General features: G+C 53.9%; 4 protein-coding genes; 2 read left to right on the top strand and 2 right to left on the bottom strand.

Moving 5' to 3' along the window:
• Positions 1-449: 449 nt before the first annotated feature.
• On the top strand, positions 450-2,708 carry RCC_05906 (related to choline transporter-like protein; the record flags this gene model as incomplete). XM_023771170.1 has 2 exons in its annotated part: positions 450-462; positions 532-2,708. The coding sequence occupies 2 exons, from the start codon at positions 450-452 to the stop codon at positions 2,706-2,708; spliced, it is 2,190 nt and encodes a 729-aa protein (XP_023626938.1).
• A 1,348-nt stretch (positions 2,709-4,056) lies between these two features.
• On the top strand, positions 4,057-5,582 carry RCC_05905 (uncharacterized protein; the record flags this gene model as incomplete). XM_023771169.1 has 4 exons in its annotated part: positions 4,057-4,186; positions 4,259-4,593; positions 4,680-4,970; positions 5,067-5,582. The coding sequence occupies 4 exons, from the start codon at positions 4,057-4,059 to the stop codon at positions 5,580-5,582; spliced, it is 1,272 nt and encodes a 423-aa protein (XP_023626937.1).
• A 450-nt stretch (positions 5,583-6,032) lies between these two features.
• On the bottom strand, positions 6,033-7,231 carry RCC_05904 (uncharacterized protein; the record flags this gene model as incomplete). XM_023771168.1 has 6 exons in its annotated part: positions 6,033-6,049; positions 6,162-6,297; positions 6,528-6,659; positions 6,717-6,860; positions 6,975-6,995; positions 7,076-7,231. The coding sequence occupies 6 exons, from the start codon at positions 7,229-7,231 to the stop codon at positions 6,033-6,035; spliced, it is 606 nt and encodes a 201-aa protein (XP_023626936.1).
• Positions 7,232-8,552: 1,321 nt separating this feature from the next.
• RCC_05903 (uncharacterized protein) lies at positions 8,553-12,395 on the bottom strand (the record flags this gene model as incomplete). The annotated part of the gene is made up of 1 exon (XM_023771167.1): positions 8,553-12,395. One exon carries the CDS (start codon positions 12,393-12,395, stop codon positions 8,553-8,555), a length of 3,843 nt encoding a protein of 1,280 aa, XP_023626935.1.
• Positions 12,396-12,613: the final 218 nt, after the last annotated feature.

Genomic DNA, 12,613 nt, shown 5'->3' with positions numbered 1-12,613 from the left:
AACTAAGTGCACCGCGTCAGGCAGCTAGCCAGGCATTAACTTGGGGATTCTTTGATCACGAGCTTATCGATCTTGGATCTGCAAGTGACTGTGATCATCCACCGACTCCAGTCATCAACAATCCATCCACCCTCTTCCTACGCCCTTATCTTCCACCCTACGCATCGAAATCTCATGAGAGTGTAGATTATTGTTGCAATAGACGGGCAGCACATCGTCCAACCATCTGATCTCAACGGACCTCTTGCTAGAGAGGAGCTTCCACTGCACCGCAAGATCCGGATCCGRCCATCCATCGTTGTAACTTGCCCGACCTTCACTACTACCTTACTTACCTGCACACGACCGACTTCACGAGCTCGGACACGGTCACTTCCACTTCCATCACCACTACCACATCGCACTCCGACTCCAACCGTCCATTTCTACGTACGCATCTGGCTGGCAGCATGTTTTCCGAATGTAAGTCCCAACACTGCCGCCATCCTCCGCACATGCGCCGGAGCTCGCGTGACTGACATGCGCGGATAGATGCCTCGCGCTTCCTGGCGCAGAGCAACGTGCAGGAAGATCAGCGGAATCCCTCCCGAACCCCTCTCGATCGCCGACGACGCATGCCCTCGAACTCCTCCCAATCGCGATATGTTCAGCGACCGGGTGCGCAACATTCGCGCGCTCCCTCACGCTCTCAATCTCGCTTTCCTTTTGCATCCCGCCTGGCCCGGAATGATCCGCAGGCTCCGCTCTTCTTCAGCGCCACGGCCGACTACGAGGACGAAGGCGATGATCACGAGCGAGAAGTGGAGGATACGTACGCTTTGCAACGATCGAGGCAGCAGTTTGGAGGACCCAGCAACATGTCGGAGAGTTCCGAACTGGAAGATGATGGAATCGTAGGAATGGAGACGCTGGCCGGCCAAAACCACGACAGACAACGGGCGAGGGAAGAGAGTGAGCATCCCACCACATCCTCCGACGACGACGGCAGTCCGACAAGTCGTGCGAGCGGCAGGGGAAAGGGCAGATTGGTCGACATTGATCTCAACTCCACCATTCATGAGGAACCGCCGGAGTCTCTGGCCCGTCTACATTCCACTCGAGACATCGACGAAGAAGACGATCCGCCACTACCCTTCCAGCCCTTTCGCTCCACCACCAAACCCCAGCGATACAGCGCATTTCTCCCCATGGAGACGGACGAGGCCACCCAAATGATGCATCCCCGACCGGCATCTCTGGCCGAAAGTGTGCCCCAGACCGTCATTCTCCCCACAGAAGAAGTGCCCAAACACGACGCTTTCTGGGCCAGCTTCTTCGTCATCTCTCACTCCGCCATGATCGCCGCCTTTGTCCTGGTCTGGTTCCAAACATCCACCCCAAAGACGCCCCTCGGCGACACCATCTTCACCGTCATCCGCGCCAGCACCAACATGCTCTWGTGGGACACTCTCCTCGCAGTGGTCATATCCCTCCTCCTCTTCTCACTCCTTCGCAATTATGTCCGACCACTCGTCTTCAGCATGCTGGTCATCGTCCCCGTTCTCCWCGTCACCTTCTCCCTCTACCCATTCATCAGCAGCTTCCACGGCGCTGCACACGGCAACTCCATCCAAGATCGTCTCATGCGTTGGTTCTCCGTCATCCCGGCAATCATGGCCTTCTTCTGGACATGGTCCGTCATCCACAACCGCCACTCCCTCAACAAGGCCATCCAGCTTCTTGAATTCAGCGTCAAGATCCTCGCGGCATCCCCATACCTCATCATTCTTGGATTCACCGCTCTCGGATTCGTCATCGTCACCTCCTGGACTTGGCTCCTCATGTTCGAGCGCGTCTTCCTCTCCGGCCACTTCTCCTCCTCCGGTCCGAAATCGTTCATCCTCTCCGCTAATTCATGGTGGCTCGGCGCTTTCTTCGTCCTCCAACTTCTCTGGGCACTATCCGTCATTGCCGGAATCCAACGTACGACGACTGCAGCTGTCGTCTCCCAATGGTACTTTCACCGCCTCGCAAGTCCCCAACCTTCCAGCGCCGAAGTTGTCAAGGCTAGTTTCCTTCACTCCACGGGCGCTTTGTTTGGGTCCATCTGTCTGAGCACATTCCTCTCCCTCTTGATCCGCTTGCCGTTGATTATCCTGCCGGGAAGAGTCAGCGGTTTGCTAGGGATGTGCACGTATTGGATGATTCCACAGGGACTCGCGACGTTGACAAACCCGCTGACTCTGACGTACGCGGCTATCCATTCTCAGCCTCTGGGAATCGCTGCCCGTGGCCTTTCAAGTTTGAACCTCACAAGTAGAACCAACCCAAGTAACACTCTCGGTCGGGAACATTTCAACGGCGCCGCAGGTCAATCTACACTCCTCCCTTACCGCTTAGCAAAACTGATCCTCCAAGCCTCCCGCTGGTTGGCAAGTATCGCTCTCGGTTTTGGAGGCTGGATCCGAGTCGCTCACAATCTACAATTCGAAGGCTTGAGGGGAAGCATGTATGCATATGTGGTGGGATTGATGGCCGCAACGATTGGATTCGCCGTTCTCGGTGCGATTGAGAATGTCTTGGGAGGTGTCTTGGATGCTTGCGTTGTTTGCTGGGGAAGTGAGAGTCTGGGAGGTAGAGGGGAGGCGAAGTTCTGTCGASAGGCAGGAAACTTGTTTGGTGGTGAGGAGGATTTCGGAGAGAGAGAAGGTAGGAGGGGCATGGTCTGATTTTGATGCGATCTGGTGTGGTGTGGAAGATACCCCCTTTCGTGATCTTCTTTTCTTGGGTGGCGTTTCTCATGGGGAGGGATATGGAATGGGATGGGATGGGATGGGATGGGATGAGGGGAAGTCTTTCTCCTTGTAGATGAGCTGTGATAGGCTAACCTTCCCTTGTTTCGCCCTCGTTTTTAACGTAGATTATGATTATTGACGATTAAAGTGCTATGATATGAACAAAACAAGTAGAATACAAATCACTTACATTCAATTCCATTTCAGTCTCAGCGGTAGCGGCTTCCTCCTCCTATGGGCAGTATCGCGTTCGTTTACAAAGAAGGAAGAGTGTAGTGAAATGTATATACTCTTTGTGTTGTAGGCGTTATAGTGTCCTTCTTACGCTTGTTATACGGGATTCTAATGCAGTCTATCTATGTAGCATTATACTATATCTTAATACTTAGTAACACCCGACTACCCCGATCCTTGTTATCTATCTTTCATAAGTACTTAATATAGTCAGCGTGCTATAGAAGCTTCCTATCGATGTACTAGTAAACAAGCCTTTGTATAGTTTAGTCGGACATGGAGTTCCGCGACTCTAGAGCCATCTCCACCTGCTTTAGGCTTTAGAACCTGCACTGACACAATTCTCATATGCGATTTTCTGGGTAACATAGCAGAGGTTATGAATGAGAATTCAGAGTACTTCAGTCTCTTCGACGAATGGGACTTTTTTGCTTTTTTCGCTTTGAAGCTTGATTTGGCTACCTCCCCTTTTCCCCTTGGGATAGCTTTTGTGGATTCAAGCCCCTTTTTGTAAGTTGATGGACATCTCTGCCATATAACGCAATAATATCCATGCCGCAGCTTCATGCAGCAAGGGAAAACATTTTGCAGCTTATGCGTGTGTGGCCAGGGGAATATTTGGTGTCTTTGCCTATGTCTTTGGCGCCCGACATTCGTTTGTGTTTTGCGTTGGATCTGCTCCTTCTCACTCTTCGTGGGGGAGTTAGTTGGTCTACCTCCTGAGTTGGCAATATACACTGCGATTCTATTCAAATAGCGACGCTTTGTATAGTCAGGCAGTACAGCGTAGAGCAACATCAACGCAGTTTCTGCTTAGGCCTTCTCGAGATCTCCTAGACATCTATCAATTACTTCCGGCATGACGCAGTTTCGAAGAGTAGAAGAATCTCGCAATGCAATCTCAGAGACGTTCGCTGGATCTCTGTTTGATGCACTGAGTGTAATCTCCTATTTGGGAAGTAGCCGGCAGGAAGAATTATAATCCGACGCTTCGTACTCGTATATACAGCAGTCTCCTCCCGCGTCCAAGCTCCCCGCCGGCACTAGTATGATGCCCAAAGTCCTTCCGCCCAACTCGATCAACGAAATCAACACCTCGTCTCGCATCCACAGACACTCGTCAAGGATGGTTCAACGCAGGCCGAGCACTCGCAAGCGCGATGGGAGTGCTGATTCATGTTCGCATACAGGCTCACGCACAGCGCCAGGTTCAAGAGCTCGAGTTGGCGAGCAAGATACTCACAATGCAGGGTCGCGCCACAACCCAACCCGCGGAGCTCGCGCACCTCGACCATCGCAGGCGCTCCAGAGTTCGCACGTAGACCTCCAAGCCATCAGCTCGCAAGCCAGCAACTCGCGGCGCGCGGACATCGTCGCCGCCACCACGAAGATTGCGGGATCCTTCCTCGCCCACAGTGTACCTCGAGGCATTCCGGCGCCACCACTCGAGGTTGCTACTCCCTCGCCGCCAGCCCACGCACTATCACGCGGAGGTCCAGCAAGTATAGGCCGCCCGCGCATTGAGACAATCTCAAAGGGGTCAGACGATGCGTTGCATACGCGGCCTACACTGAAGGCACCTAAGGTATGTGTCTCTTTTGACAGGATGTGATGTCGGACTGCACTGATAAGAAGCYCTAGTCACGCCAACTGTGCCACCCTAGCACCCAGGCTTACCAATCCCATCGCGCGCGTGATGATGCTCCTTTTCGTCTCATGGATCTTCCTATGGAGGTTAGGGACCAGATATTCGGATACTTCTTCTACGAGCAGCGCCATGCCTTACGCAAGAGAGTTGGAGCCTCCTACGCTTCATCCTGTGGTAGCAAGTATTCCCGCGGTGATCCCTTCACCGCTATCATCAAGATCCTCAAGGACAACACTTTCCTCGTCGTGGACGAGTCCGGCATTGTCACTRTCAGTAAAGAGGTGGCAGCCCAGTACCAGAAGGCGATGGAGCTGGTAATGTGGAACCAGGACACATAATTCTTCTCCAGGGTTCGCAACTTCAACTTCGATGGCATCTCGAAGTTTCTGTCGGGTTTAACACCACGCCAGATCGGACGCATCAACAAAGGACGCGGCAAGCACGCCAACTTCACCCTCGTCCTCGGGTTCACTCAGAACTGGGAAGTTAGCGATGCTGAGTACCAGTGGAACCCAAACTACAAGAAGCCAGAGGAGTGGCAAGGAGATCAAGCCGAGCAGCGTTTGAAGCGCTGGTTCGATGCTCGCGCGGCAGAGAAGGATATTAATCCGCAGGAAATCGTGCACGATTTGGAGGGTTCCCCCGCTGTGAAGGGCCATGACCCCGAACTGCTTGCTGGAGATCTTCAGTACTGGGCGCGAACGAGGCACTGGATCGTACCAGGTGGAGCCAGCAGCACATTTGATTACCACGAATTCCACAGCAAAAAGCTTGTTCCGTGGGACGGCTTCGTTGAGGTCGACTACGCCATCGATCTCGAGCTGCCGCCAGAGTCTGAAGATGCGGCCGAACTGGCTACGCGCGAGGGAGATTACGACATCATCGAAGTCTTCAAGCAATGGGACACGGACCCAGACCCACTGTAAGTAGGATTTGCACACGCATGTTCAGGAACGACAGGCTGACATTGTTGAAAGTTTTTCAGAGGTGTGGTGCTCTTATGCCCGCAGCGGCCGTGCTGTGGTAGATGAATCCGACACGGTCGCCCCATTCCGGTACGGAAGGGGTAAGAAAGCGGTATGAACGTCGTTGCAATCGCGTAAGGGCGAATGATCGAGAATGGGATGACCTTACTGAGACAAGCGACGCATTGTTCGGGCGACACATTGCATTATGCATGATGTATGTACCCAGTGGAGAGCACACTGTAAATAAATTTGCCATGATAGAATCGATTCGTCGCTCGGCTGACAGTCAGAGCATTCAAATACACGCGTCTCGCTTTTGAACCCTTACTGTAGGTTTGCATACCTTGGTGTCTCATCGAATATCGCCCCATCGCGCCATCTGCGAATCCKACAGACGATACGCTCGAATCAAGCGGTATGTTGCACTGTAATGAAAGTGTGTGTCAGCTTTCGTCATGGATATCGCCGAACTGGATGCTGAAAGGCGGCTCTGGGACATGCTCAATGCCTTTCTCTCTCCCGCTTCGGTTCACTCACTAACGGGCCGCCCTAATGCCATATTTTCTGGGGTCCTTCGGTACCCTGAAGCTCGTGGCTCGAGGTCGCGAAAGTTCCGGGTCTTGAGAGGAGTGGTTCGTCGCGACAACGGGAAATTTAACGGGAAAAAGCCATCCTGCAAGACTCCAATCAGCAACAGTCTTCCAGTAATCTTTGCGCTTCGCCCGAATGGAGATAGATCAACAGAGCTGTCGACATGAAGAATTGCCTGATCGCCCTCTCCTGTAGTCAGTGTCAACGGCCGCGAAGCCCTCCCTAGTACCGTCACCCGTGGCGTGGCTTCATTTCAAGTTGCTCGTATCGACAGCTCCGCATATCCATCACACGACATCAGATGTGACTGACCCTCATATAGGCACTAGTGAGCGTAAGCACAACCGTCTGACCAACTCCTCCAATGGCCACCTGGTGGATGACGCCTTCGCAGCCAAGGCACATCATGACTTCTCCCCTGCCAATAGTGTCGACATCGGCGCCCTCAGCAGTGTCAGTATTATCTGGTTGCGTCTACAAACATTGTAATGAAAGACTTACGCATCTGCATGCTCTGTATGAAGATTGCTTGACGCTGTCTCTGCTCCGCTGCTTCCGCACGCTGGCTCTGCAAGTTTGTCCCTTTGCATCACGGGCGATGCCGCGCAGATACGCATCATTTACGTCTCGCCTCGCATAAAGTGCCTGGAAGAGAAGTGCCAAGGTCAGCACGGGCTTGGGTACTGGCCAGCGAGAGGCTTGAAAAGCGCGCCAAGGCACTCTAGATGGCTTCCAGCGTCAGCACTTCGATCTGCTTACAGCAACGTGGTCCAATAGATCCTGCGTCGGGTTAGTTCGGCAGATCTATACGAGTGCATTGTCGGGACGACTGGACACCGCTGGAGAACAGAGGACAATACCTGTCTGCACCGCCTTGGTTGCAGGTGACTTCTTATGTCTGATGTCGCTCCATCGATTGAAAATGAGCACGTGCAGGTGTTTCGAGGCCTTGTCGTTCGCAAGTCAATTAGTCTTGATCCGAGATCAMAGTGAGCTTCAAAGGTGATGCATACCATTGATACGCGCTGGAGATGGAATCGATCAGCGTATGCCTCGCCTCACACATCAGCGACTTTTATCTCCTCCCTATTGACGACTTACCCGGCGGCTATAGAAGTACCAAATCGACGAGTCTCTTCCCACCGGTGACCGGCAACTTCAGGGGCGGCCGCAAGGGCCGCCGTCGAGCTATTACGCATGTGCTGAAGATACTTGATCTGCTCGTATACTTCACACTGCGAGCACAACCCAGTCATAAATTCGCGCCACGTGTTTGGGGGTCCTAGTCCGCCAGGCGCGTGCCATGCTACACTTCCTCCAGGCAACGGTGTCGATGCATTGATATCCAGGAGTGCTTCCACAATTTGTGGCTCGGCTAAAGTGTCATCGTGACAGCTACTCGTGAGATTAGGTGATGATGCTCGCAAGTATGATTTAGACTGTGACCCACATTCCGCAGGTTACATGAACACCGTGATAGGGAGAAGGATTTGGTTGTCTGCACTAGAAGCGGAGGATGAAAGAGTTAGCGATGTCTCAGATAATTGCGATGCCGCCAATGGCATATTGTAGCTTGTGAAACAGGGTCGAAATACCCTACATGCCTCCCGCCCTCCCTTTACTTACTCTTTGCCTCTYCCAGTACCCATATCCATGTGGTATTGAACTGGCGTTGGAGCAAATCTGGGCAGCAGGGATTGCTGGGTGATTTACCCTCTCGTCGCAAGGTCGATATCCACGCCCAGCTATGTGGGTGGTCATTTCCAAGGTTGGTGGGATGCTTTAAAGATAAGTGCACGCGCGTGTAAAAGGATGATGGACCTCACGGGGTAGATGGAGATTGAAGATGTGCGAATAAGGAAATGCAAGAGTCAAAACAAAAATTGAAAGCACACAAAGCCGACCGGATGCAGATTGCAGGGCATGAAAGAACTGTCGGAACAAAACCGTGTGTATGTAGCTTCCCCATTTGTGGCATTGCCCGCACGGTCGGCGGGAAGCGACCTGGTAATGATAGCTGGTGCTGAAGGACGGGCATGGCCGTCACAGCGACCGCGGGCTTTTGCTAGGCAGCATTTGCGTGTATAAAAGACTCTGTGTGTCACTCTTCAACTTTGGTCTCGGTCGAGGGTTCTCACCTCGACATATGACGAGTGATACTCCCGCGCTGTCACTAGGTGAGGCTGAGGCTACCGCCACACTTTTATTCGGCAGCCAGCGTGTAGCGCATACCTTCAAACGTTCCACCACCTTCGCCATGCTCATACTGCATACCTTCAAACCTTCCACCACCTTCGACCTGCTCACACTTCGGTCCCTTCAGCCTTCTATCCAGCCTCACGCCTCGCTCTCTCCGACACCCTCTTCGTCCCTCTCCTCTTCATACACGGTAAGTGATTGCAATCTAGTAGAGTGCCAATTAATCCGATCTGTCGGGTCGAGCTCCCCGAGTCGGACCTCCAGATCAAGAGCGCCGGCAAGCAGTGGGCAGATGAGGAATTCAACAGCCCGCTGCTGGCGCTCGGCCATTGGAGACAGCAGCCGCTTGAGTGAGCCAGCCACCAGGTACCAACGATCCGGCCGCGCAGTGTGTGTCATCAGATCTCGTAGCTGCAGATGCAGTGGCGCGCCACGCCTCCCGAGGTTCTTCATCGTTACCTGAACACGGACGAAGGACCCGACGGCGACCTTGACCTTCGAGCTTGCCTCGTGGCCAACAACAGATATCGCAAGTTGGACCGACGGGCCTTGAAGTGCACGGAGGGACTCTGGCGACAAGTTCGGGGTTTGCAAATCAGCAACGCCGCTCCTTGCGCCCGCCTCCCACTTCAGTCGGAAGCGCGAGAGGAAACGCTGGCGAGCTTTTTCGACATCTACATCGAAGCTGGCCCCATCTGTTGAATCAGGCATTACTTGATGGACACGACGTACTTCGCCCGGCGCGAGATATCCTTTTGAGATGGGGCATCCATCGGCCGAGGCTTCCTCGTCACCATCGAACTGGCACACATACGACAGAGATCGCGGCCAGGCATTTCGAGCATCAAGAGACACTTGAATGACACCTACGGGGTCACGAAGCGAGCGCATAATCTCGACGTTTTGCACCTGGAGTGCTGCGTTTACCGTCATTCCAAGCGAGACAGTCGTGACGCGCGCATGCTTGGCGCCCTGGCCACTGGCAGCGTAGTAGAAGTTAACTTGTGTCGTCGCAATGCCGGCCGTTCCATACGCCTGGAAATGGAATGGGAAAACGGCGCCAGGCGGCACAACGAGCTCCCTCTTGGCAGCTTCGTCCCTCTCGAGCCTCAGCACATCTGCACTGTCGACGACTTCAAAAACAGACGCCGACACCTTGGAAATGTTGCGCAACTGCAGTGTCAATGAGTGCAGCTCACCCTCGAGAAGCATGAACCCCGAGTCGAGCTGTGGATTGGGCTCGAACACCAGCGAGGGCATGCCTTCGATGACAGTAACGGGTACATCCGCAAACTCAATACCCAAGCTCCTGAGGTCGTCCTTGGCGCCATCGACATTGCGTTTGGGCCGGGCATCGAGTCCGATGTTCTTCGTGGTGAGGGGTGGCCTAGCAGCCCAGGACTTTGTCACAATTGGGAAGATCTGTGAGATACAGCCTTGCATCTTGATTCGACAGCCGGTGATCTTGGTCGATCCTACACCGGCCGCATCGACCATGAGCGAAACTTGCTGGAATCGCATGGGACCCAACGTCGTGGGCTCATGTTGCGAGGTGAGTTGCAGGCCATCCGTTACGAGACTCACCTCCTCAATGTCAAGAGGAATGTCAAAAGGATTCTGAAGAGTAATCACACATTCCGATTGCTCGCCGTGAATKAGCACTGAAGCCTGCTTAACGGCGGTTCCAGGTCGACTGGCATTCGGATCATACAATAGAGGGTTCCCCGGGCCCAGCTGGTCGATGGAAGCCTCCAAGCCATTCAACTTGGTGCGATCCAGGACGGCCCTCGTGCCGGTTGGCTGTATCAACTCGACAGCACGAACCAAGAATGAGTCCCAGTATACAGCCTGGACATTGGCGAGCCCGAGGTGCTTGGACACTGCTACTGTGCGGCTTATCACGGTGGCAAGATGCATCTGCTCCTCTCGGGAGAATGCGTTGCACACGGGTTCCGGAGCAGCGTCAATGGCAGCGTTGGGTCCGGCAGCTCTCAACAATGCCGACGTCATCAAAAGCACTCCTTCCGGGTCAGGTGCAGCCTCGCAAAAGCCGGAAAGTGCTCTGAGAATCTCAAACTTGATCGCTGGATTGCCGAACGTGTTGATGTCCGCAAATATTGGTGAGTCGGTCCGTGAAGAAGGCAATGTTGAGGCTCCATATATGTTGGAGAGATCGATCATGAGGTTGCCAAGTCCGCTGCCCTCGGCAGCGACGGCAAGAAGCGTGTCAGCACCAGTATCGATGGACAGACTCGCAGCCGGATGTATACCCATCTCGGCTGCACCCAACTTTCGTGCTTGCATGAGTGCGCCGGTGAGACGAGTAACGGCGTCTTTGATGGCCATGGCTTTCTTACGGTCATATCCAATCACCGAGTAAGCAGATGCTATACCAGCAAGGAGCCTGATGTGGTCGCTAGTTGCCAAAACGTCGCCACCAAACGGAATTGCCTGGCTGAGTATCTCAGTAATAGAGGCCTTTGAGTATGGCTTGTAGATGTCAACGAAAGGCACAGCAAGCCGCTGTGCGTTGCTGGAGCTGGCATCCCTGTCTGATACCACGAGGCCTCGCACCTTTTCATAGGTCAAGTCACCGTTTGTGGCGTTCAACGTAGCCAACAATTTCGCAAATCGAACGCTCGCTTCCGCGAACACAAGAGAGGGCAACTCAAGTGATCCCTCTGTGGAGCGCAAGAGGGACAAGATCTTCCTCGCCAAACCGGGAATCACCACTGAAAGACGATGTCCCTGCGACTTGTCCTTGGCACTTTCTGCAGACTCCCGAGAAACTCCAGGTGGGTTCGAAGCGCCCCGAGAGAACTTGGATGCGCTGGCTTTGTCCAACGCGAGATCACACAATTTTGGAACTTTGAACTCTGTGCCTGACCAGAAGAGAAGCACCATGCACACTAGCATATTCTCGAGGCCTTTTGCATGCCACAGATGATCGGTCAACGCATTTGAGATCGTGGTGCTTTCGGCGAGAAGCCGCAAAGCTTCCTGCCATTGTCCAGACATCATGTATATCGATCCCATCACGATTCCAACTCTTGCTTTACCCCTCGCGCGAGTCTTCTCTTGGGAACTGCTTTGTCCGAAGCCTTGGGTTTGGATGCGATCTTGACTAAAGGATCGCGCCCTGGTCTTGCTCTTGCTGCTTTGGGTGCTGATCTCACTCTCTCGTCGCTGATAGTTTGTGGAGGTGACGTTGTTGGCGCTGGGCATTTGATCGAATGAGGTCGCTGGCAATGGTGGCAGCTTTCCCGTGGGAAATGAGTCTGACGTTCGGCCATCTTCAACGGGGCTAGATGCGTGGGATGAGTCCCCATGACCTGACCCGGGTCTCCTCTCACTCTCGCGAAGCGAGCTATGTCTGTGCAGTCCTTTGGCGGTATGACCGGGCGTTTGAATGGTGGGCGAGGCCTGCACTGCTTTGGCATACGTCGAGAACTCCACCAAGAAGCGAGCCGAAAGCTCGTTGACAGCTGATCGGAGCGAGGGATGGTCTACCTCATTGGCGTTGGTGACACGGATTTCGCTCGAAATGCTCTTCACATCTTCATCGTCACCATCTTCCAGCCAAACGAGCTGTCGGTGAACGACTCGGGGGTGTCGCTCACGCAGATAGGCAGTGGCCTGTGCCAGCTGCTTCTTGCTGTCCTCCTCCACGGCTCGCCAACCATCCACCACGCCCAAGATGATCAATGGCTCGCGGAAAAATTCATACGGGGATATCTTTTCGTGCTCCTCGGATGGCGCTGCTGCTGAAAAGCGGTACAATAGCGAACCCTGTGGGAACGTCGTGGGTGAGAGGGAGTTGACATCGCCATTKCCCTGATGCTCTACATTGCTCAAGGAGACGATGCTGGCTTCACTCTGTAGGCGGCGCACGAACAACGAGAATCGCGAGCTCTCGATCTGGCCAACGGGCAGGACCAGCACACGGATATACGCCGGTGCCACCGGCGAGAAGTGGTCCATGGATGCGGCATCTCGCTCACGACATTTCGACAGGTCTTTGTGTATCTCGAACCACTGCCTCTGGTCTTCTATGCAGTAGGATGAACCTCTTCAAGAATGTGCGGGCGCGATGTCTGTGAGAAGAAAGCCCAGCCGAGCAAGCCAAGGAAACCACCATGCTGGCTATCAAGTCGCGGCAAGGAGTCCCCGGGGCGAGATCCGCTCCTGGTTCCGTGCCA

This window comes from Ramularia collo-cygni (assembly GCF_900074925.1).
Source record: "Ramularia collo-cygni strain URUG2 genome assembly, contig: RCC_scaffold08, whole genome shotgun sequence".
Taxonomy (NCBI): domain Eukaryota; kingdom Fungi; phylum Ascomycota; class Dothideomycetes; order Mycosphaerellales; family Mycosphaerellaceae; genus Ramularia; species Ramularia collo-cygni.
This window is presented reverse-complemented; position numbering and strand designations above follow the sequence as displayed.